Below are 24,336 nucleotides of genomic sequence, written 5' to 3' on the forward strand. Positions count from 1 at the left end.
CTTGGCTAAACAGTCAAGATTGGGAAAAAATATAAGAGATAAAACGCCAGTTGCAAAACCCATATTTTAGATGGTAAAATATCTCCCAGAAGCCAGTAAACAAGCACACACCAACACCGGAACCTTATTCCCCCCATCCCAATCGGTTTCCTCTCCCAGAAAAGCGATGTACATATATATGGTATAGTAGTATAGTAATAGGTAAAGGTATATAAGGTTTATATGTCCAAGGTAGTTAGTTATTTGGAGGGGGTATCTCAAAGCACGCCCTTGTTCTTTGCAAGAGGCGGCGACAAAAAAAGGTCTCATTAGTTTCTAGGGGTCCTGTTCTTGTTTTTTTTCCTCTCTCTCTCTCTCTCACAGAGCATAATTCTCCGTGTGCAGGTATATCTCCTCCAGCATGTCATCTCCCCAAATCTCCGCCTGCAGGCGCGCCACGGTGTTGGCGACGCCGACCCGCATGGCCGGGGGTCCACACACAAAGACGGCGGTCCTCCGGCCCAGGATTCCTCGTCCGTCAGAGCCGCCGGTCGCCCACTCCTTGAGCATGTAGCCCAGGTCCGGGCGGCCGTACTCGACGGACCAGCCGCCGTCGATCTGGTGAGGGACGGGGAAGGCGAACCTCATCAGCGACTTTTGGAATTCGGTCGGCGTCTCGGGGAAGCCAAACTCGAACCCCGACGGCGGGCCAAACGTCGACGTCGGCCGCACCGGTCGGGTCTGCGGCTGCTCCGGGATGGTCAGGTGCGTGAGGCCCGGCCGCAGGTGCGCCAGGTCTGGTGCCCGCGGAGCGTCAGACGACGCGGCTTTGCTGCCCGGCTGTGGGCTGCCGCCCGGCTCTGGGGTCGGGTTGCCGTCGGTCCCCGGGGGCGTGAGGAAGAGCTGCGAGTATCTCGCGTGAGCCACCGAGCCCGGGGGCGCATGCTGAAACTTGGGTACGTCCAGCCGCTGCGGCGGGGTGAAATGGAACTCGCCGTCTGCAGACTTCTTGTCCACCGGATGTGAGTCCCTGTTGGTTTCGTCTACAGGGAGAGGCTCCTTCTTGTCCTCGTCGTGGTTCTGATCGATGCTGGGATCGCGGCCCTCAAGTCTTCGAAGGGCATCGTTCATGGCTGATGACCTGTCTTTGAAGGAGGCAGGGGGGTTTGGCGGAGGGGGTGGGATGTTGTGAGGCTGGAGGTATTTCTGCTGAGGGAGTGCTGTGATGCGGTCCTCGTCCTCGGCCCTCAGCTCCCTCTCCCTTTCTGGATCGCCCCTCGCCTCTGCGTGGATAAGCGCCGAGTTTCTCTTCGACGCGATGCCCGCAACGAAGCCGTCCAGTTTGTCGTGGAACATGTTGCTCAGGGGTCGGGGTGCCCGATGGTTTTGCTGTCCAGCGGCCCCGAAATACCCGTCACCCCCGGGGCCCGCCATGATACCCGGCTGTTGCCGCACCGCCTTGGTGACGAAGAACTTGCAAGTAACACTCTCGGGTGGCGCGGCCTCCCGGCAGATCCTCAGCTCTTCGCGAAACCAGTCCATCGCCTCGAGCCTCTTCAACGCCCACACCACTACTATCTTCTTGGTGATGGCCTTTCCGTCACGCATCCGCTTGATCAGGTTCAACAGCTGAGACATCAGTGCGGTGATACCACTGCCGCCCGCGATCAGAATGACGGTATCGAACGCGGCCAGATCCCTTCGCATACCGCCATAGGGCCCATCGAGAAAGGCGCGGTATGTGTGGAATGGTCCCTTCTCTATGGCCGTCTCGAGCACCCGCCTCGTAAAGCCACCATATGGGCGGAAGACGAGCACACAGTCGCGGTACTGCTCGCCGTACTCGGACGGGAAATCTTCGCTGCAGAGCGAGGATATGGTGAAGGGGTGGTTGTCCAAGAAGGAGATTCCTGGCATGCGCAGGTACACAAACTGCCCCGGCTTCCAGCGCATTTGTGTCGGTATGGTGATCTTGACGGCGTTCTCGGCCATGAGGGTGATGGCAGCCTCGTCGCCCACCATGAATGCCATGCGCCACGGCTTTGCCCAGTTCAGGTTGAACAGGCGCATTATCGAGCATATGAAGAATATGGCCAACGTGGCGATGAGGTAGTGCCAGGACGAAAGAAAGTTCTTGGTGTGCCAGAATAGCACGGCAACGTAGATCAAGCCGACGGGCACGTGAAGCATGACAAAGATCTCGTAGGCAATGCGGCGAATGAAAGGGAGCGAGGCGATGCATAGCCATGCGAGGGGAACCAGACACGCGATTCCGGTTCCATAGATGGCACCGCTTCCTTCAGGGAAGAGCCTCGAGAAGACTTCCAATCCACCGTCATCCCACACAGGCTGGACGTAAAACGGTATGCAGTGGACGAGAGACAGGAATAGAGTCAGGTATCCAGCCCAGCGGTGGAAAACGTTAAGCCGCTCTGGACCGATGCCAGTGACAAAAGTGACCAGGTTCGCCTTCATGCTGGTGGCTATGATCCAAGGGGTGAGTGCCACGGCGATCATGCCCGCCCTGACAGCCACCGGTGGCGACCCGAACTTGATGCTCTGCCAGTACAGTGGCTGCAGCAGAAAGCAGTAGAGCGTGACAAAGACGAGAGCAACGAAGACGACGGCCAGAACCGCCAGGGACGAAAAGGTGATTCGATGCTTGCGCCACGTTATGTCTGGTATCGGTCGGTAAAAGATCCATCTGAATAATGCCAAGGTGTCGTTAACAAAGCCGACTGAAGACATGTGTGCCTTGGGTCGAAACGCCATCTCCTCCTTGCCAGCGCTATCCTCGGGGAAGAAGTGCTGGCCCATGCTTCGTCCCGTCTGTGGATTTTCTGCCATGTTGGAGAATAGTAGATTTGGATCGTATGTCTGTCGATTGTGATTTTCAATCTCCTGTTTGTAGATGGCCTGGCGGATCTTGTCTTGCCAAAAGTGCCACACCCTGGTGAACAGGACGCATCCTACCAGTGCTAGGGCAAAAAATGTCCATCCAAGGGCGTATTTGCCCGACTCAATCCAGGGGTCAACAGTGTTGGCCTCGATAAGACCCGGTGGGCTGGTTGGTGTCAGTGGTATGTATATACGCTTTGCAAGCTCAGAAATCGTTTTTGTTGCGCCACTGACCAGCCCATCAAGGACTGATCCTGATTCCGTTTGTGTAGCCATGATACATGCAGCTGGGTGATGGCTGAGATGAATTGGGTTGTGAATAGACAAAGCCGTGCCCTTGCGTCTAGCCAGCACGGACGGCTAGACTAGAGTCCCCAATGTCGCAACTGAAGACATGCAAGGCTGGCCTGTTTGTGCCTCAAGTTGCAAGGTTCGATCAAGTAAACAAGTAATTGGTTGTGGTATCGAGTTGACCACTGATGTCTTAGGTGCTACAGTCGAAAGTGGTCGTGTGTCACTTCGGCTGTGGACAGACAGACAGCTTTGCTGACCAAAGCTTACTGGTATAGGCGCAGGATCAGAACCTGAACATAGAGGTTCTGAATACCTCAGAAATGTGTGAATTTGACGGCACTGTGCATGTCGATGCCGTCGTCGTCAATGCTGAATTATCGGGCGACGGTTTGTCGGGAAGCGGAGGATGGAGCAAGCAGGCCAGAAGTCAAGACCTGTATGGGGGCGAAATCCGGGAGAGCTGTCCGGATATATTGGCTGGGGTGTGTCCCGATCCGTACATACCGGGAAGTACTCAGACATCCAGAACAAGAAGGAACCGCGCTACAACCCTCTCTGGGGGATACTGTCGCACCGTCACGCCGCACACAAGAAAGGGGATCAGGGACTAGCCGCCACTGCTCCCGGGGGTGGTGCAACTGGGTGAGATGGAATATGATATTGGTGGGCTCTGCCTTGAACTAACCGAAGCTTAGGAAGCTGCAAGCTTGGCAGTCGAAAGAGAGATACTCTGTCTGTCTGCTGTATGGTATTCGTACGAAGTACAAACAGATAAATTCCGTGTGGGCTCAGGGATGTGTGCTCAAGTGCAGGCCGAGGGGCCCAGCGGTTGACCGCACTTTAATATTGGCTGGTCGGGTTAGTGGCCGTTCCCCGCTGCTGCAGGTCACATTGGAAATACAGGGGTGCGTAGTGACAAATAGCAGGGGTTTATGGTGTCAAGCAGGTCGACGAATGGGGCATGTGAATCCATAAACGGCGGAAGGATCTTTATCAAATTGTTGGCTGCACCTCTGCACCGAAGTTGCAATGTGTTATACTTTATACCTACATATTGCTCGGGGGTACTGTCTGTAAGTAGGTGTGGTTACTACCGAATTGTCCGACATGACTTTTGGGAAAGCATTTGAGCTCTGGTTGCCTATGTGACCTGACGATGATGTCGTGGAATCATAACAGTCACAAAAGGATATCGAACTCGAGATCTCCCAAACCGACTATCTAGACTAGTCAGTCTAGTTTGGCCCACCACTGACGATAATCCTCGTCGCAACCGGCATATTTTCGCGCCATGCTCACATACTTTCAAAGATCTCCCATTGGACTTGGCGTGTGTGCTCATTTTAAAGTGAGAAGTAGCTGGCAAATGAGTTGATGGCGTCGCACAATGCATGAAAAGAGTACTTACTGTAAGCTCACCTTCCCAGCTTGCTTGCCAGCCAAGTGCTGTGATATCGACTCCGCAATTTACTCGTTAAGTTTGCCGGGGCCCATGTACTTGAACCATCGATCGAGCACACAGAAAAAAACCCTGGACTTTTCGTTTGTTGTTACCCCTGAAAGCCCTGCCGCCCGTTTGACATTGGCCTTTTCTTTTTCTCTTTTCTTTTTTTTTTCTTCTCCTTTGCACACGCCAGATGCTACCCCTGCTTTTCTTTTGTATTTTCAACGTCCAGAAGTTCCAGTTATTTATTCTACGCAAGCAAGCGAGTCACCTGTCAAGCTGGACTAGTCTAGTAAAGTAAGGTAGGTACCCGTGGCCCCCCCCGGCTTTCGCTTGATCTGCCCGTCCCCACGCGCGGTTTGTTATCTATTACAAAGGTGCTTAATCTCTGGATGGGATTGGGGATTGGGGGGGCCTGTACGAAAATCTGAATGGGCTGTTTGTGATTTCTCATTGGAAGAATGCGCCGTGATGGGAATTATTCAGTCCATGGATATGTGCTCCTTGGGGAACCGTGATGTCAAGACTTGATTCGTCCCCGTTGCAAAGTGGAGGTGTCGTTGTATCCGTAATCACTGCATTCAGCGCACATGGTACGAGGTAACAGTGGTGGGGAAGAACGAGCGGTTACTCGCGAGTCTTGATTGGTCCCGAGAGGCGAGGAGGAGCCACTTATTCGGAGCAATTCAATTGTTTTGCACACATTGAATGCACAGGATGCAGCGGGAGAAAACATGATTGAATTTTGGCTGGTACCGACTGTGCCGTGATGGATGAGCGAGCTCTTCTTTCTTGCTTGCATTGCTTTTTTCTTCAATAACCAGAGACTATTCGACCAAACAGAAAAAAAAAAAAGAAAAAAAAAAACACAGCTGGGCAAGGATACTCATACTCGTCACTAACAGTACCGTACAGACTACCTACCAATGTGAACGCAACGAGATAACAATAACAAAATATTTTGTTAGATGCAGGATAAACCAACTCATCACAAACTCAAGCCGACAAGGAGAAATCGTCAACAAGATTACCAACCTACCTGGGCACCTAGGAAGCTTGACCGCCTTCGACAAGAACAGAAAGAGACTGCTATACTCGGAAGCATTGCATATGCAGAGAAAGAGCACCTGCTATATCGTTTGCAATTAATACCCTCAAGTCGGAGGAATCAATTCTCAAAGTGGCTGATCAACAATCAGCAGGATTCGTCCCCTCTTCCTATTCCCGTGCATCTTTTGGCCCGAAGTGGTTGCCTGCCTGTCAGCTTACTATTTCTCCGCAGTGTAACTGCAAAGTATTTCTGTAAGTCTGTCTTGTCTGCTTTTCGACATTGATCCACGACGGCTGCGACCGCCGAGCCTCACTTGCATTGGTGTTGACAGGTTCAAAGCCATGCTTCGCGGGAGGTTTTTCCCTAGCAAAGCCTAGCAAGCCTAGCAAGCCCAGCAAGCCTAACTCATCCCGGAGCATTGGACCACGTTGTGAGATCTTCTTTTAGAAGTTCTATCTGATTCTTGTGCTACCGCATCGTCTCTTTTTTTTTTCTATTTTCGACCACATCAGGGTTGCAGTAATCCAACCAGGATCGCGCTGGTAATTCCATGTCGGCCCTGCATAAAAACTAGTCTAGATATAGTACCTGGTCCGGTACCTCCTAGTGAACCCTCGTAACAAAGACTCCCCCTGAATCCAAACACCTCACTTGTTCAGCCTCGGAGCCCTCTCAGGGTCCCGCCAGAACAAACAAGCCTCGCGCCTGGCGTCATCCTTCTCGATCTCGGGTCCGCTGGGGTTCATAACCAGCTGGTCCGGCGCCGGACTCTCGATGCCATAGCCCTCGGGCTTGTAGTTGGGCCACTCGGGCGACCCGGCGAGGCGGTAGGTGTTTGGGTTGCCGGTCAATGCAAAGCTCGCAATGTACGCATGCTGCGCCTTGCCCAGCTCGGGGAACTCCACCGTGGGCTCGGCCCAGGTGTAGGCCGGGTCCGTGGCGTGCTGGATACCCCTCCAGGCGGGGAGGTTGTCGCCCGCGTTCCAGCGCATCTTCCAGACCGGGAGACCCGCCACGGCGCTGCGGTACGCATTCTCTTGCGAAGGGCAGATGTACGCGTAGTCGCTCCACGCGTCCGACAGGCGGCTGAACTGCGTGCTGTTCATGCTGTTTGTGTACGGCGAGCTTGGATCCGTTGCTGGGTCCGGGTACAAATTCGCCATGAGGTTTATGTCGTCTTCAGTCAGGGCCGGCGCGATGTTGTGCATAAAGTTCAGGAACTCCTCGTTGGTTTCTAGAGTGCCCGGGATGTACCGTCTCCCCTCGTCCGTCGTGCTCGAGGAGATGACTGGCACGTGGTAAAAAGTACCGTCGATTCCGGATTGAGAGCCTGGCTTGGCAAAAAGAGGACCTCCTTGCACCGGCTGCCAGGGCCATGTGATTGCCTTGTCGTACTGGTTAAAGATGCCTACCGAGGCATCGCGAATGGCCTCCCAAGATACTGCACGCAGGCAGGCGATTGTGGCCTCGTCATCGTCTCCGGCACTGTTGCAACCAGTCCGCTCCAGGAACTCGCTGAACTGCTTCTGATACAAAGGATAGTCTACACCGGGGAAGGCGCGGGCCGTTGACGAGCCGGACATGTAGTATACGCGGGCGAACAGTGGCTTGCCTGCCGAATCGCTGTGGTTGCCGACATGTTGGATTCCTGTGCGTTTTATTTTTGCGACCGTTGTTAGTCTATCCGACCAATGACTTGTTTCCAGCAAGCTGGACCACTTACCGACACCATGAGCACCGGCACTTAGTCCCCCAATCGTGACGGTGTCGGGGTCACCTCCGAAGCTGGAAATGTGCTTCTGGACAAACTCAAGAAACAGCCTCGAATCTCTGACTCCCAGGTTGAGGCCATCATGTCTTTCGAAAAGGTCGCTGGTCGGGAACCCCAAAGCTCCGATGCGGTGATGGAAAGAAACAAAAACCATGGGCTTGGGCGAGTTGGCAACGAAGCTGCCACCATCGAAAAGCTTTTGGTTGCCACGATTGAATGCTCCTCCCATGAACCACACCATCACGGGGAGCTTCTCGTCCAAAGAAACCCCCGGGGTCCGCCAGACGTTAAACTGCAGGCAGTCTTCGGACTGGTCTTCACTGGGCAGGACCGCAGTGACGGCCTGTGGGCAAGCCTTCTTGAACTCGGTGGCGGGCTTGATCCCGTCGAAGGGAGCCGGCCAGCCTACGGCGCGGAAGCGATTATCACCAACGGGCTGCGTCGCAAAGTCCATGCCGAGCCAGGCGTCAACCGGCGACGGGAGGGACTTGCCCGTGAAGGTCTCGGTTACGACGAGACCCGAGAAGGTGCCATAGTCGGCAAGGGTCACCGGATTGTAGGAAGTTTCGACGGGGCCTGCGAGGGCGCCGGTGAGGTGGCAGCTCACGGAGAGGTAGAGGAGGGTGGCCTTCATGATGGGATCTGCTCTTGCGCTGGCCTGACGATAGCATCAATGGAGGCGTGAGGATGGAAGAGTCGACCCGGCGAGGTAAGTACACACGCTTCACGACTCTTTTTAAAGTAGTAGCCCTGTCCTTGCCCAGCTCGCTTGTCTGCCTGTAAAGGCTGAAGCTGGATTGTATGCCCCATAGTCCGCCACCCCCCGCACAATCGTCGTACTGCTGGATGGGGGTCATGGTCTTTGTTCGGACTGTCGGGTGCTCTGCCGAAATCGGCAGACGGGACGGTACGGTGATCAGTGTTCCTGACGAGCCCGTATACCTCATGCCATCTCCTTTAATCTCCGGCCACGCATTACATCTCCAGGGTTGTCGCAAGAAAATGTCGCATAGCAAACTGGTAATGGTGGAACTCATGATAGGGGACAGTGTCCTTGATCAAGGCTTCATGATAGCAACACGCTCCCTAGTGGATAAAACGCATGTATATGATCATCTTTCAATTTCGTAAAGCTCTTATCTGCTTCTGCTACTATACTGGTACTATTAACTCAGCCTTGGCACTTACATACCCCATATATCAGCGTGCGGGGTTTAAAAGAACCATCTCCACCAAGGCTATCTAACCTTGCTAACCAAGCTAACTTCCGATGTTTTCCCATTGTTGCTCGAGTCATGTTCCTTGAACGGCCTTCAAGGGTCTTTTTTCCCATTGCATCATTATTGGAGAAGCTTTGCCATCAGCGAACCTCGGAGGAAGAGCCATGTATTTTCCCCCGACTTTTTTCGTTTCCAAACTACTGTATCTTAGACGAACCTCGACAGAGAGAAGAAATCCAAGTCTCCAATGCTGCTTTCCCGGTCCATGATCATCTCGGCGGCTACTTTCCCCGTCCCCAGGCTCAGGTTGATCCCCCATGGCCCATGTCCAGCGACAAGAAAGACGCCGCCTTGGCCGCCCCCCCTCGTCGTGACGCCATTACCAAGCATCTCGTCCGGCACCCTCGAGATGATGGGTGTGCCAATATCCGTGACTGGGCGGAAGCACAGAGCTTCCCGCGTGAACTCGAGCTGACCCTCTACTAGCTTCCTCGCAGTATCCTTTAGCCTCGCTATCGACTCGGGCTGGATTTGTTTCTTGGCCTCGGTAGCAATTTTGGGCAGCGGCATGGCTGCGTCGTTGAGGCCGGCAATGTACACGGTCCCATCACCCCATGAGAACATCTCGGGTGCCATGCCGTCCATCCGCGCCGAATATACTGCATGTGATCGTTGAAGCCTGGTGTCTACGTTGTTGGCCACCCAGTGAGACGTTTTCAAAAGTAGCGAGTACCCTGAAAGGCTGAATATTGGGAGACGCTCTATCGGTGATTTGGGGAAGAGTGCCTTGAAGACTTCCGGCGACCATGCACCAGCTGTGATAACCAACCTCGTGCATGGAATGTCTGACTCCAACGACGACTTGGTGTCGGCTATCCGTACGCTGGCCAGCTCGCCGCGATTGTCTGCATGTACCGACAGCACGGTAGCTGGCTGATGTAGTTGGACGCCAGCATCAAGACATTGCCTCAGTAGGAAACGACAGAGTGCCGCAGGATCGCTAGTCAAACGATGAGGTTTGTTGTTGTTTTTACTTAGTTTGGTTCACCCGGTCGTGCAGCTCGACAAGAAAAGGAGCAACACGAAGAATATGCTCGGGATGTGACGCAACATACACCTGGGCCACTGTATCCACGCTGAGACAGTCGATACTGTCACCCTTGTACCTTCGCAACCAAGCCGGTGCTCGCTCCTCAGCTTGAACAGGCTCGTCCGAGTTCGCTGCCTCCTCGGATCGACTTGTTCCCTGTCGAAGCCAGTCGCCAGAGACGGTCTTGGCTGCGTCTGCTGTTTCCGGAGCCGGGATATAAGAGAAGGCAGTTCCGGTCCGGTATCCCCATTTCTCGGGTCCTCCTTGCTCACGAGCTAGCTCTTGGTGCTCCTGGAAGCTCAGCCGGGCCAGATGAAGCATCGCGCCACTGAACCAGTCTTTTGCCAAGAAACCCCCCGCAAATCCCGATGCTGATGAAAAGAGTACATCGGAGTTATCTACCAGGTGAATCGAGCTGGGAGCTTCTGACTGGGATAAGTAGAAGGCAGTGGCCACGCCAATGATTCCTGAACCTATTATGATCGTCGACATGGCATTCAGTATAGGCTGAGCCTAAGCATCAAATGATTGATCTCTACTAATTTGTTAGGCTACATGATGGAAAGGGACTCGTCCGGGCGATGGATGGGAAGGAAGATAAATGGGAGAAGCTGTGCCTCGAGGTTATCGAATGATTGCACTGGAGAATCCACCAATGATATCACTCAACATCTCTTGGAGTAGGCGCCAATTCACATGTACCCCACCTCGAGAGCTTCAAGTGACCAGGGACAAAGTACCTCCGGGGTCCACCGTCATTCGTTCATCCATCCCACTTTCACCTACAAAAATTCTCAAGCTGTACTTAACCTACTACGACTTCCAGACCCGACAGGGACATTGATATTTACGGACGCAAGTCACCACCGCCAGAGGAAAAGAAGACACAAGCTGAGATGGCATCAAAAGTTGTTATTGTTACCGGTGCTAGCCGGGGCATTGGACTGGCAGTGGCCCAGTATCTGCTACAGGCCAGCCACAAAGTAGTTCTGGTTGCAAGAACCGAAGACAATATTCTGAAACTCAAAGAGCAATATCCCAATCAGGTCGCCTTTTGTAGAGCAGATCTGGGAACCAAAGAGGTACGACCTTGGCAACCAAAGATGCATCATATTGCGTGACTGACATACTGCAGCCTTCAACTTCCGTTATCACTGAATCTGCAATCAAGACATTTGGACAGATCGATGGACTTGTATTGAATCATGGTACCTTGGAGCCTCTAGGTCGCCTTGAAAATGCAAAACTCGACGAATGGATGCAGGCTTACAGCACTAATTTGTTCAGTTGCCTATCCCTGGTATGTCTTCAACGTCCGAATTTTCCAACGTATAACACAGGAATCTGACCACTTGGTCCTATCAAAAAGATCAAGGATGCCATCCCCCATCTTCGTGAGACAAAGGGGCGTATTGTCTTCACTTCATCGGGAGCTGCCCTGAAGGGTTACTCCTCGTGGGGCGCATATGGATCTTCCAAAGCCGCGCTGCACTCGTTATGCCAACATGTCGCAGTTGAGGAGCCAGAGATTGTCTCCATCTCTGTGGGACCTGGCCGCGTGGACACCGATATGCAGAAACTCATCCGAGAGACTGGAAAGGGTGTTATGGCAGAGAAAGACTATGCAGGCTTTCAAACAGCGTTTGAGGAGGGCCGTCTTAACAAGCCTGAGTGGCCAGCACAGGTCATGGCCAGGCTTGTCTTGGAGGCAAAACCTGAACTAAGCGGGAAATATGCAACGTGAGTGGTCCAGAGAGCACTAGCTCGCCCAAACAAATTCATCTGCTGACATGACAACAGGTGGGACTCCGAGACCTGTGCGCCATACCGCGATCAACAGTGATCGAGTCAATTGGGATACCTGTGCCTGAATAAAAACTATTAGCATCCATCGCGGTGATCAATGTTTTGGGATGTAAATGTGTTCAGGAAGTGAGCCTCAGTTGAAAGATGAAAAGCATATTGCGTATCCACATGATAATTCAGGATTAGCATGGAATATTTTTTGCATCATCGGCTCCTTGTTGTGCAGTGTCTGTTTAAATCGACGTTAAACATGGAAAGAAAGAAAAAGAAATCCTACCATTCATTCATTTTGGGTGTTGGTAGCCCTGCTAAGATCACTTGACTGCCTGATGATACTGGCAGGTTAGTCATGAGAGTCATGGGATCGGTAATTCTGATAGTGATCCAAGGCTATGTCGGTAATCGCTCAGGACTGATGTTGTCGCTCATGATGTTGAGATTCGGAATTGGAATTGTACAATATGAAGAGCATCATAGCGAAATGGACCTCAGAGATCATGCTGGGTCTGAAGCCATAGACCACCTAGAGAAATCAGTGGAAAGAACATACTACCCGGCGAATGTTAGCCCAAGTACTTCTCAATTTGATGAAAATCTATAAAAATTTATTCGTAGTAGGCTTGAGATCAGTGTGTCCGTTTGGAAAGACGTTGTCGATCACCACGTATAGGTAAGACTGGGGCGACATAAAAAGTTCATCATAGTGGCCTGGGGTAGATGGGAGCTTGAATGAAAGGAGAAGCGGAAGTAACATACCATTTAGACCATGAATTTGTGATGGGATGATCCTGCGCTCGATGCTTGACACATGTCTGTGGCAGCGTCTAGAGACAGTACTAGGTCATCCCGTCTGTTGAATGCCGTTCTTCACGCTCTGCCGTGGTGAAGAAGTCAAAGAAAATCTTTTGAGCAAGAGAGAGTGCAGGTTGAAGAACGAACTTTCTAGGAAGCGAAAAAAAAAAATACTTGAAGAAAAAATGGGCGAGCATGGAATTGCAAGTGGGGCTCCGGCGCTAGTCATTTATCGATAAGAATAACGTGTACATGGGTTTGCCCGCGCGCTCAGTGGCTTGGGAATTTTATAAGTGAACCTGCCCCGCGCCCCTTCAATCCGGGCGCGCGCGCTCTCGGGCGGCCATGTCAATTTCAGCGACGACGGGACTGACACCGTCAACTTTGCGCAACACTCACACCTCTTTACATATTTTCACTTGACTGCCAGCTACTTTCTAACTCTTACCTTCTTTGTGTCAAATTTGATTTTAACACCTTCACGTCCTTCATCTCCCGCTCAGCACATCGAACTGGAAGACGCGACGAACTTGAAGTCACCCAGCAAATAAGAATCGAAACACGTGACCTGGCGAAGTTCTCGTCATGTCTGACAACGAGTTTGGCGGTATGTTTACGACCCCATGATGTTTTGGAGAGGGTTATTTGAGGCTTTGTTAAATTGCCAGATGCTAATTTTGCATCAGCGAATGACGATTTGTCGCTCCCAAAAGGTGAGCCCTCCAAAAACGGCTCTGCCTATGCCCTGCCTGTGCACAGGCTCTCCCTTATATGGCATACCGAAGCTGCAAGGAAGCAAAGCACCACCATGGCTGCTTGCACATTTGTTTTCAAGCAATAACTCTGGGCTGTTGACTACACGTTTGAGAAAGACTACTTACCACTTTCTCAAATTTAGCGACGGTCCAAAAAATCGTTAGCGAGATTTTGCCCCAAAGCGACGGCATTACCTACTCCAAAGAGGCCAGGGATCTTCTGATAGAATGCTGCGTAGAGTTCATCACTCTCATCTCGTCTGAGGCAAATGAGATATCGGATAAAGAGGCCAAGAAGACAATTGCATGTGACCACATCACCAAGGCGCTCGAAGTCCTGGGTTTCTCCGAATATGTGCCGGCAGTGCTCGAGGCAGCAGCGGAGCACAAGGAAGTCCAAAAGGTTTGTCCGCATGTCTTCATGGCGATTTAAGTCGCAATTTCTACAGTGTCGCTAATCTTAAACCGATTGCTTTGAATAGGGACGTGAGAAGAAGGCCAACAAGTTCGAGCAAAGTGGACTCAGTCTTGAGGAGCTGGAGCGGATACAACAGGAGGAATTTGCCAAGGCTGCATCGAGGCATCATTAATCAGGACGTTGGTTTTATATTTGCTACTAGGGACGTTTGGAGTTTTAAGGGATGGATTAGGGCGTGCAATGAAATAGGAAACCTGCACTCAATGGCTTTGCATTTGTTTGGCGTTTGGCCTTGATGGGAATGAGTTTTTCTCTCTTTAGCTGCTATTTATTTAGCAATTCAAGCACATAACTTCTCCCTGCTATGAATTGGCGCAATCTGCTCGTAGCTGTTTTTAGCTTGTGAGCCAAGGCTAACATTTCTCAATTTGGGAGCTTACACAAACCCACGGTAACGGTAACCTTGGTCCGCGCGTCTAAAGAGCTCCTTGTTTTTATTTTTCAATGTTGAATTGTTTTTCTTTTCAAATCCCTTCGAGACGCTGAGACTTTTCAATTCCCTTTCGCGACTCGCAGCAATTGCAACCCTTTCTTACATCGGTAAGCTGTGGTTGTGTGTGATACAAATAGCGCAACAAGAGAACAAATATTCGATGTCGAGTCGAGTCCCTTGTTAACAGGCATGCACCACGACTTGGCAGCTGGCAAGGATCCAGGCTGACGTCGGTCAACTTCATGCATGCGCGCGCTGACCACCAGTATCAAGGACCCTTAACCGACAAGGCAGCGGCGTTCCAAGGGCCACACTTTACCGAGTACCTACCTGCTAATTCCACTTGATATTTGACACGCTTTTTCACTTGAGCATCAATTCGCACATCTTCCAACGCCGGCACAGATCCGCGTTGGGAAACCACTCGGCTACCCCGCCGGAGGCAGTGCATGCTACGGCGATCTTAACATACTTGGTCCAACTCAACGCTCCACAATATTGCAATCATAGCCCTGTTCGCCAGACATAACGTCTCCAGGCTTCCATGCTCCGTCTTGATAGCCGCGACCTGCACCCTAAGAGGGTGCTGGCGATAACTTGGAGAAACAAGCATCTAATGACATGACGAGTCTCGAGACCCCAAGGGCACGAACGAGAACGAACACAGTGACGAATCTAGAGCGAAGAAGGCCACCACACCAAGAAACTAAGTTCTGATAGAGCTACCCTTCCACAATGGCCACCTTGGCTATCAATCGCCCGAGTCGGTACCGTTCCTCGACCTCGGCGTCGACCCCGCCCGCCACATCGAAAGCCGCCGAGGTTCTTGAGTCTTTGTTCGACCAGCTTTCCCAGGCTGTAGACAACCGCGCAACACCCAGCGGGTACCCCGAAATAAAGAAGATAGTGAAACATGCCCGGGAGCTTCACCAGATCGTCGCCAGTAACAACCCTCCTTGCCCAGCACAGGACAACTTTAGACATCTTCGGGGCTTTCACCGCATTCTCGATGTTCTCCGAGCCTTTTCGGGCTTTTACAATCCACAGGTGCGGACAGAGGAGGAGAAGAAGGCCTTGTTCGAGCTCCTGCACATCGTCCTCGCGGTCCTGTCCGCTTCTTTCCGGGAGCACCATGGAAATAGGCGATACTTCAGACAACGGGTTGAGGGTGGCGGCTGGGAGGCCTTGGAGCAAGCACTGGCGAGCATAGGCCTTGGCGGGAGTGACGCCGACCTCTGGACCAACTGCCAGTTGTTCGGGAAGCTCCTCTCCTTCTCGCTCGATGACCAGAGGCTACACGAACTGTGTCTATGGGTTGGTTCGAGCGCCAGTAAACCCACGGCGGCAACACGTGACGACACAAAGGTCGAGAATGGAACTACCGGTGCACAATCAACTGAGAGTAGACAACTTAAAGCTAAGGGTTTGGAGGAGCCTGTGGCTCCGGAGACCATACAAAAGAAAATTGACGAGATAATCGGTGTGAAGACAGTGCTTCACAACGCAGAGATCCTAAGGGCAGTGGTCGATTTTTGGGAGTCGATACCGCGAGAAAAAGGCTCCGAGGCAAACCTTGCATCCGTCTTGGTCTTGAGCACCCTGACTTCGGTTGTCAAGACGTCCTTTTTCAACCTATCAGCTCTACACTCGACAGGTGTGCTGTCCAGGTTCTTACACCTGTATTTTGACCCTTCATCTTCACTTACCAAAGGAGAAAGAGAGAAAATCCTTCCGCTCTGCAAATCACTCATGTCTCTCGGGGTGAACAATCTTGCGGATGCCCAATTCCTACTCACAAGCCGTGACCCTGCAGCGTCGGAATTCTGCCTGGAAATGACCGAGAAGTACGACAACCCCAACTTTGTGCAGTTTGATCTTTCTCTACATGGCCATGCCTCGATCGAACTGCCTAACCTTGGCCGCTCATTCCCGCCACAGTCATCTCCAGGATATACCTTCACTGCCTGGGTGCGCATAGACAAGTTTGACCCCAACTCTCATACAACACTCTTTGGCATTTTTGATGCCACTCAGACATGCTTTCTCCTCGCATATCTCGAAAAGGATACCCACAACTTCATATTGCAAACCTCTGTTACTTCTCAAAGACCTAGCGTCAGATTCAAGGGTTACACATTCAGGCCAGGCCAGTGGTATCACATTGGACTCGTTCACAAGCGGCCCAAGACTATGTCGGCGAGCAAAGCGGCACTTTACGTGAACGGCGAGTTTGTTGAACAGATCCGGGCTTCTTATCCCTCCGGACCGCCTCTTTCCAACGCGAGCACTGAAAGCTTTGCATCGTTTAGCTCCAATGCGAACAAGACGGTCCCAGTGCAAGCCTTTCTCGGTACGCCGCGGGATCTCTCGACTCAGCTGGGACCTGGCCTGATATTCTCTCGTTGGTCGCTTGCCTCGGCCCACTTGTTCGAGGACACCCTCAGCGATGATTTCCTGGCTGTGCATCACCGACTTGGTCCGCGTTACGAGGGCAACTTTCAAGACTGTCTGGGTGGATTTCAGACATATGAGGCTTCAGCTGCCTTGGGCTTGCGCAACGAGCTCTTGCATCCGGGCAAGGACGAGAACTCTGACATTTTGCGCGCAATCAGGGGCAGGGCCAGCACTATACTTCCCGAAAGCAAGGTTTTGTTGGGAAGCATGCCGACCGCTATGTTCCGAACAGACGATCAGTTTTTGGAATCTCGACTATTTCGCTCGCTTTCAAAGGTCGCCGCTAACAACCTTCTGACCGTGACCACTAAGAGTGGAACGGCTGTCGCAATCAACACTGCGCTCCCATGTGTCAACGATGCTCTTGTTCGCGCGCATGGAATGTCAGTCCTTTCCGGCGATCCTGTGCTTGCAGTGCCGCGAAACTTCGATGACAGCTTATGGCGGACGGCTGGATTCAAACCAGTTGTTCTCAAGTTGATCGAAAGGGCCTCAACGCCCGAAGAGCTGGTCAGGATCGTCGAGCTGACATTCTTGTGCATCAACAAGAGCTGGAGAAACAGCGACTCCATGGAGCGGGATAATGGATATGGATATGCAATACTGGCCATGCTTATTCGTGCAAAGCTTGGCTACGGCGGTGTTGATAACCCAAATTGGCGTCTTAAGATGACTGCCGAGGAGCGCGATCGAACCAGTTTCCAGCTCCTCAGCTTAGTGCTTGCTTTCGTTGGGTACAAGCATGCAGACCCAGTTGATTCATTCATCATTAACCCGCTTGCCTACCGTGTTCTTTTGATAGACCTGAACACGTTTCGAAAATCATCCCTCATCACCCAGGAGCTGTACTATAAACAGTTCGTAACCTTTGCTGTCATGAGCAAATACCACCAGTTCAACAGCCGGAGATTGTTAAGGATGCGTATGTTTTCAACCAGTGTCTTCCGCATCCACGTGTCCATTTATGGGAAAAGACTGATTTGCTAACAAGAGTGGAATCCTCAGGGATCGTCAAGCGCCTGCTGGATGCCATGAAGGCCGAAAGCATCCAAGAAGAAACTCTGCCACATTTCATGTCTGCCTTTGAAAGCCTGACCAAATGCAACCTTAGCATTGAGGTTCACCGATCACTCGCTCTATTCATCACGTATGCATTCCATACATCGCCTACTTCACAACCTCGGACCCCTAAACCTTTATCGGCTACGGCCACCCGATCGGCTTCGCCCCTTGTTCCTGTATCAACTCGCACTGGTCAACGGAGATTCACGGGAGAACTTGTGTCACCCAAAACCCTTACCAGGAAACAACTTGGTGTGAAGATATTAGAGATGTACACCGGGCTACTCTGTGACCAAGGAGGTCTTGCAGAAATAAGAAAGTTTGCCCGTGCAGTGACGAACAAGGTGAGTCTGCCCATCCGCGGAAATCCACGCGAGACACCAGTTACATGATCTGTAAACTAACTGCTGAATAAAAGTGGCTTCTTTGCCTCATTAGTGAAGATGATCCCCAAGTCGTAGTCCTCAGCAGCAAAATCTTGGCACGCCTCTTGGTGACCCACGGAATCGGTTACACTTCCAAGTTCGGATCAAAAACAGGAGGTTTCTGGATAATGGCCCACCGACTGAAACACTGGTGGGATATTTCTACACTATGGCCGATATGCTTTGCTGTTCTGTTTAGCAAAGACGTGGCCCAGTTAGACTTCAGCAAACCTTTCGATGCTGCGACACTACTGGCAATGTTTGGCAGTGGCCGCGTTGGACTTCCAGACGTCCTTCCTGTAATCATGTCAATGCTCCAACACGGGCTAAGAGATGTCATGAAATACCAAGACGACCCGGACTCGCCAAGTGCCTCCTTTGAGGCCGACGGCACAGCCAAGAGCCAACCACAGAACGGCCAAGAGCTTTCGGATACAACTGACAAAGAGGGCGGACGGCTAAGGGCCAGGTCTATGGCGTTGGCAGACGAACTTGCTTCCAGGCAACCCTTTCGACCAGACCAAGAGAGGGTGAACACTCATGCAGCCGTGCTACACATTGTAATCCGGTTTCTGTCGGACCTACATACGAGGTCAGCAGATTTTAGGGACTTTTGTCTTGGCTCTGACTATATCAGAATGATTCTGTCAGCGCTTTACCCCATCTTGCTCAGCACCGATCCCGTTAATCCAGAGACGGAGCTTAACTCCAAAGACTCTGCACTGACTTTTGAGGGTGGCGATGTAATTATTCGACCGGTATCCGGCTCAGGGAGTACCGCGCCGATTGTAAGGACAACAACTGCAAGTCTACTCGATCGACCTTCAGCGGCGCCCCTGCAGACAGCAAAAGGCACTCCTCTTCGCAAAGCATCTTCTTTTGTTCTTCTGAGCTCCCCCAAGTCGCCCCAGCTACCGAGTTCCGCTCGTTTCAACCCAATAATGTCACCCAAGCAGAAAGTGGTCACTCGGAAGGTGCTCAACATGGTTCTTGATGGACTTTTGGATCTTGTAGTCAAGGTCTTTGCGGATCAGATTTTTGCCCGAAAGGAATTTCAAGGCTTTGCTCTGTCCTCCAAGATACCACCTGGCTTTCAAGAACATCAAGCATACCTGGAATCGTACATCCTGCGCAGCACCATCTCCCATCTCGACAGCACACTCCAGAAAGATCAGAAGCTACTCTGCGAACCCAAGATTCTGGTCAACATGTCTCGCTTCATAGTGCATATGGTCGAGGCCATCTTTGAAGGATGGTTTCTTAACGGCGCCGAGATGATGCTGGACTTTGCGGGGACGCTGCTTGAATATCTACAACGGCCGGACATCAGCTCTATGAAGAGTGTACGACTCTGTAGCCAGCCCATAAACACCATCCGTCAGTCTTTCCTGAGGTTGGCACTTTTGAGGTTGACGGAGATGGGCGACTCGCAAATGTCAGACGCCGAGGCTCTGTCGGTCATGAAGAATATATTCTATTGGCAGACCGTCTTGCTCAGCTCGGTTTCGAGCGACGATGATTACATCAAGCTGCTGTGGTATCAGTTGTACGCGAAACTCGTCGATTCGAGGGAAGAGATTCGTCTTGTTGCTGCCAGCGTTTGGCGCATTATGCTAGTGCAGAAACCAGACGAGTCGGCCAGTATACTACGGCAATGCGCCACTCCCGAACAGCAGCCGTTGGTCAAAAACTTCTGCAAGCTCACCGAGGTGGACGATGGCAACTTTGTCAAATGGATCGATGAGCATCGTCCATCGCTCGACTTGCTTTTCTTTGGTGGTATGTCCCGGCCTTGGGAAGACTACGTGGCGGTTGAGAACCAGCGTACTATGGATACGGCGCGCTCAAGGCTTTCAAAGCGGCGGGAGAAGTTGCGGCAGTGGCATGCTGAAGGCCTTGAACGGGATAACGTCCTCCTGCGACACGACATGTCCAATGGTGCTTGGGCAAAGAGCATATATCTCAATGAGCACCACCGACATCAGCGCTTGATGCAGGATCAACAGGACGACCTTGCGTTTCACGCCTCGGCTTTTGCCAAGATGGACCGAGATCTTAGACGCCCAGGTGCGGTATTTGCCGAACCGACAACCATCAAATGGAAGCTTGACCGTACCGAAGGTCGAAACCGTATGCGTCTAAGGATCCTACCCGACTACACCCCTCAACAGCCGGAATACCAAACCAAGCAGCGGAGGAATACCGGATCAGGACCTCAGCCAAATATAACACAAAGTCCCACACCTGGTCTTAAACTGAACACGGATGTGAATCTGGTTGTTCATCCGCCATCAGCCGGAAGTATCAACTCCACGCCTATTCGACAGGACCCAGGAAATGGACCTGATAGGGGTAAAGACTTTGACTTTGCCACGGAGCAGGATACAATCCCAGAGGAGGACGAGGATCCTTCCAAAGGTCTGGGCCCCGAGGATGACTTTGAAGTCATCGAGAACCCGGAGCCTGATGACGACTTTGAAGATAAGCAACGCAAGGTGATGCGTCGCCTCGAACACGGCGACCAGGTGCGCAGTGTCTACAACATCTCGCGCATCATTGGACTTGATGCTTGCGAAGGCATTCTACTTATTGGAAAAGATGCGTTGTACCTGATGGATAACATCTTCCAGCGTGCCGATGGCGAGATTGTGAATGTGTGGCTGGCGCCTCCTGAAGAGCGTGATCCATTCTCCCAGATCATCACGCAGGACAAAGCACCAGATAAGCGACAAACCAGCAAGCGGAGTGAGCAAGAATCTCGGCATTGGAGATGGTCAGATGTAATCAGCATCTCGAAACGTCGATTTTTGTTCCGTGACGTTGCTATTGAGATATTCTTCCGCGACGGGCGTAGCTACCTGCTCACAGCTATTAATCCTACCATCAGGGATGAGATCCACGGGAAGCTGATGCAAAAGGCCCCGCATACGACTGGACCCAACTCGTTGCCCAACCCTGAGGATGCTTGGCGGCTCGAGGCTCTCAGAGTCTATGAAGAGGCGCCTCAAACCTTTGGATCAAAGTTTGGCAGCATCTTCAACTCTTCACCCTGGAATCCCATCATGAAGCGATGGCAGAAGGGAGAGATATCCAACTTTCACTATCTCATGCTTGTCAATACGATGGCAGGCCGGACTTTCAACGATCTCACTCAGTATCCCGTGTTTCCTTGGGTCTTGGCGGATTACACCAGCGAAGAACTGGACTTGAATGACCCGGCCACATTCCGTGACTTGTCAAAACCCATGGGAGCTCAGACGCTTAGTCGTCAGTCTGACTTCCGTGAACGATACAATGGCCTGGCTGAACTGGACCTGCCCCCGTTCCACTACGGCACCCACTACTCATCTGCTATGGCCGTTGCGTCTTACTTGATAAGGCTACCGCCGTTCGTCGACTCCTACCTGCTCCTGCAAGGCGGTCACTTTGACCACCCGGATCGTCTCTTTTACTCTGTAGCAGGTGCATGGAAGTCCGCCTCACGAGACAATGGCTCAGACGTCCGAGAACTGATCCCAGAGTTCTTCTGCCTCCCTGAATTTTTAACCAACATCAACGGGTACGATTTTGGCATGCGGCAGGATGGTAGCAGAGTCAATGACGTGATCCTACCGCCGTGGGCTAAGGGCGACCCGAGAATATTCATTGCGCGTCACCGCGAGGCCTTGGAAAGCCCATACGTTAGCCAACAGCTGCACCGCTGGGTCGATCTTATTTTCGGTTACCAGCAACGGGGCGAAGCGGCAGTAGAGAACCTGAACGTCTTCCACAACATGTCTTATCACGGTGCTATTGATCTCGATGGTATCGAAGACCCCCAAGAAAGGAAGGTTATTACTAGTATCATTCACAACTTTGGGCAAACGCCTCACCAAATTTTCAGCAAGCCACATCCGTCAAGAGAAAACGTCCATTGTCAGGTCAAGAGGCTTGACACTAGCATCTTTGCGTTGACGAAGCTACCCTACCCGCTTCTTGGTAAGTTCAACAGCTATCCCTCAAAGTATCAAATTTCAAGAAAGCATATACTAACCGACTTTTTTTCCTGTCTACCCAGAGAGCCATGAGAAGGTAGCCTCACTCATATACGCACCCAAGTTGGACCGGCTCCTTTGCGCATCGCCGTTCCGTGTGAACCTGCCGCCGCACTATGACAAGTTTCTTGAGTGGGGATACGCAGACAACAGCGTCCGGTTTTACTTTAGTGACAACAGAAAGGTAAATATTATTCACATTCCCCATCACAGAGGCAAAGAAAAGTCCTCAAGCTCATCCAAGAAAAAGAAGGCTAAAGATAAAAACGCAAAGCTGGCTGGTATATTTGAGAACCTGCATATCGGGCAGATTTCTTGTGTTGCCTTTGCCGATTCCAAGACACTTATAACGGCTGGCGAAGATGGCGTCATCTCGGCGTTCACAATTCAGACAAGCCCTGGAAAGCCAGTCGAGCTGCTGCCTCGGTCGTCAATGTTTGGACACAAAACACCCGTCACCACTCTAGCCGTTTCAAAGAGCTTCAGCACACTGGTCACTGTCGGTAGAGATGGCGAGGCGTTCCTCTGGGACCTCAATAGGCTGGAGTTCATTAGAAAGCTGAAGCATTATGGTCGGCGTCCAGTCGAGTGCGCCCGAGTCAACGACGTTTCGGGAGAGATCATGTTGTGCTCTGGAACAAACGTGATGCTCTTCACGGTGAACGGAGACCTTATCCTCGACCAAAATGTTTGCGGCACCAACACAAGTAACAGCAGGGACGATTACGTGCACTCTTGCGCATTCTACGAAGGCAGCGGCGGAAACGAGTGGCTCGAGAACCAGCTCGTCTTCACTGGACATTGGCGCGGCAAGGTGAACATCTGGCGAAGAGTCGTGAGTGCCAAGACTGGAAAGTGGGAGCTCGAATTCCTGCGGAGGCTGGATCATATAGATACCAAGTCGGAAACGGGCGCCAATGTCGAGGCAGCCATCACTTGCATCGCCCCCATGCCTCAGGTTGTTTATACTGGAGACGAAGAGGGTAGAGTTGTAAGTTTATCCCTATGACCCCGCCAATTTGAGAGAAACAACTTTGGGCATGTGACTAACCAAGCCTGATTCCAGTACGAATGGAACTTGGTGCAACGAGAGCGCTAGAAACGGCAGCCTAGGAAACGGTGGCGGAGCCTGTCGATGATTCCATCGACCGGGTGGCCTCGGCATTTGGGGTTTGTTCAATACTTGATTAGGTCCCCTTGGTTGGTTTGATATTAAACTTCATGCTGGATTTTTGCATTGTTCTGGGCGAGAGAGGGACATATAAGGGTGTCATAGAAAAGCATATTTGGCTAGCGTTCCAACGAGAATACACATGCATCTGGACTCTTGCGCGCGCAGAATAGGGGTGCTGCTGCAGTTAACCCTGATTCCCTCTTTTTGTGCGCATTTGCTGTTCTAAGATTTCCCAAACGCCTGACGTACTTATGTACAATAGTACAACGAAGAAGTTGGCCCCAACGTGGTCGGGGGCCCGTCGCTTCTAGGTCAATGCCCTACTCAGCACCCTTGGGAAAGACGAGCATACCGACTGTCCTTCTGGCACTGTTGATTATCCCTTCCTCTCTCAATCTCTCGCTTCCCTCATGCAGTTTCAGTGTCATCGTCATAGCCGGTCAACTTCTTCCTTGGGCCCCTGGGAACTATATGGACGTAATTTTGTTTTAGTATGTCGAACTTTTATGGTCCGGAGCAGCCTAGAATAAGCCTGCCAAACGGAATGAAGGGAACCTGGTTACGCACTCGGGTATGTCATAGGAATCTCGGGGGCGTCGACGTCTCCGAGGCGGTACCTGATGGGTGGGACGACGAGGAGGGTGACGGGACCCATGGAGCCAATGACGACGGACCAGAAGTACGCCGGCCTCTCGCGGGCCGCCCAGCGGCAGTACCTGAGGGGCGTGGCCCAGAAACGAGGCGAGCTCGACATGGCGACCCGGGCGTCTCGAGGGAGGGTTTCGGGGGGTTTGTTTCTTCGGTATGCTGGGCCGATGTCAGTTTACTGGGGGGGAGCGCTTTTGGAAAACGACACAAAACACTGGACTTGAGTGTTTGCAATTGGGAGTCGCGTTCGTTTGGGGCAGGTTTACCCAATTGGTGTAGATGTTTGTCAATTGCACTCACTTCACGTCCAAAAGGCGCGTTTCGCGTGGGTTATGCCGCAAAGCTGTCGGGACCTGGGTGGGTGGTTCGGCCGGGTGCAATCACGCAAGCATTCAATGAGTGATCATTGATAGAGGTCGGAGCTGCAGTCCCAAAAGGTCGTCACCCAACTCACTGTGAGAGGAATGACCGGAAAATCTGTCGGGATAATTGGCTGTGCTGATTGGCTGGAAAGCTCAGCGGACCCTT

The 24,336-nt window shown here is 51.9% G+C and overlaps 8 protein-coding genes across 8 annotated transcripts; 4 read left to right on the top strand and 4 right to left on the bottom strand.

Annotated features, from left to right (window-relative positions):
• Positions 1-357: 357 nt before the first annotated feature.
• PgNI_10547 (uncharacterized protein) lies at positions 358-3,153 on the bottom strand (the record flags this gene model as incomplete). Its single annotated transcript, XM_031130519.1, has 1 exon — positions 358-3,153. The coding sequence occupies one exon, from the start codon at positions 3,151-3,153 to the stop codon at positions 358-360; it is 2,796 nt and encodes a 931-aa protein (XP_030980129.1).
• Positions 3,154-5,389: 2,236 nt separating this feature from the next.
• On the top strand, positions 5,390-6,170 carry PgNI_10548 (uncharacterized protein). The gene is made up of 2 exons (XM_031130520.1): positions 5,390-5,917; positions 6,006-6,170. The coding sequence occupies exons 1-2, from the start codon at positions 5,584-5,586 to the stop codon at positions 6,041-6,043; spliced, it is 372 nt and encodes a 123-aa protein (XP_030980128.1). The 5' UTR covers positions 5,390-5,583; the 3' UTR covers positions 6,044-6,170.
• A 143-nt stretch (positions 6,171-6,313) lies between these two features.
• Positions 6,314-8,071, bottom strand: PgNI_10549 (uncharacterized protein; the record flags this gene model as incomplete). Its single annotated transcript, XM_031130521.1, has 2 exons — positions 6,314-7,314; positions 7,390-8,071. The coding sequence occupies 2 exons, from the start codon at positions 8,069-8,071 to the stop codon at positions 6,314-6,316; spliced, it is 1,683 nt and encodes a 560-aa protein (XP_030980127.1).
• A 482-nt stretch (positions 8,072-8,553) lies between these two features.
• PgNI_10550 (uncharacterized protein) lies at positions 8,554-10,290 on the bottom strand. The gene is made up of 2 exons (XM_031130522.1): positions 9,773-10,290; positions 8,554-9,657 (listed from the first exon to the last, which is right to left on the bottom strand). The coding sequence occupies exons 1-2, from the start codon at positions 10,237-10,239 to the stop codon at positions 8,865-8,867; spliced, it is 1,260 nt and encodes a 419-aa protein (XP_030980473.1). The 5' UTR covers positions 10,240-10,290; the 3' UTR covers positions 8,554-8,864.
• Positions 10,291-10,534: 244 nt separating this feature from the next.
• PgNI_10551 (uncharacterized protein) lies at positions 10,535-11,714 on the top strand. The gene is made up of 4 exons (XM_031130523.1): positions 10,535-10,829; positions 10,883-11,047; positions 11,117-11,487; positions 11,548-11,714. The coding sequence occupies exons 1-4, from the start codon at positions 10,644-10,646 to the stop codon at positions 11,588-11,590; spliced, it is 765 nt and encodes a 254-aa protein (XP_030980479.1). The 5' UTR covers positions 10,535-10,643; the 3' UTR covers positions 11,591-11,714.
• A 967-nt stretch (positions 11,715-12,681) lies between these two features.
• On the top strand, positions 12,682-13,877 carry PgNI_10552 (uncharacterized protein). Its single transcript, XM_031130524.1, has 4 exons — positions 12,682-12,952; positions 13,032-13,058; positions 13,244-13,503; positions 13,583-13,877. Exons 1-4 carry the CDS (start codon positions 12,931-12,933, stop codon positions 13,688-13,690), a joined length of 417 nt encoding a protein of 138 aa, XP_030980357.1. The 5' UTR covers positions 12,682-12,930; the 3' UTR covers positions 13,691-13,877.
• A 447-nt stretch (positions 13,878-14,324) lies between these two features.
• On the top strand, positions 14,325-24,202 carry PgNI_10553 (uncharacterized protein). The gene is made up of 6 exons (XM_031130525.1): positions 14,325-17,387; positions 17,471-17,871; positions 17,946-21,930; positions 22,010-22,977; positions 23,053-23,627; positions 23,728-24,202. The coding sequence occupies exons 1-5, from the start codon at positions 14,747-14,749 to the stop codon at positions 23,083-23,085; spliced, it is 8,028 nt and encodes a 2,675-aa protein (XP_030980483.1). The 5' UTR covers positions 14,325-14,746; the 3' UTR covers positions 23,086-23,627; positions 23,728-24,202.
• On the bottom strand, positions 23,569-23,914 carry PgNI_10554 (uncharacterized protein; the record flags this gene model as incomplete). Its single annotated transcript, XM_031130526.1, has 2 exons — positions 23,569-23,627; positions 23,728-23,914. 2 exons carry the CDS (start codon positions 23,912-23,914, stop codon positions 23,569-23,571), a joined length of 246 nt encoding a protein of 81 aa, XP_030980484.1.
• Positions 24,203-24,336: the final 134 nt, after the last annotated feature.

This window comes from Pyricularia grisea, chromosome VII (assembly GCF_004355905.1).
Source record: "Pyricularia grisea strain NI907 chromosome VII, whole genome shotgun sequence".
In the NCBI taxonomy this organism is placed as follows: domain Eukaryota; kingdom Fungi; phylum Ascomycota; class Sordariomycetes; order Magnaporthales; family Pyriculariaceae; genus Pyricularia; species Pyricularia grisea.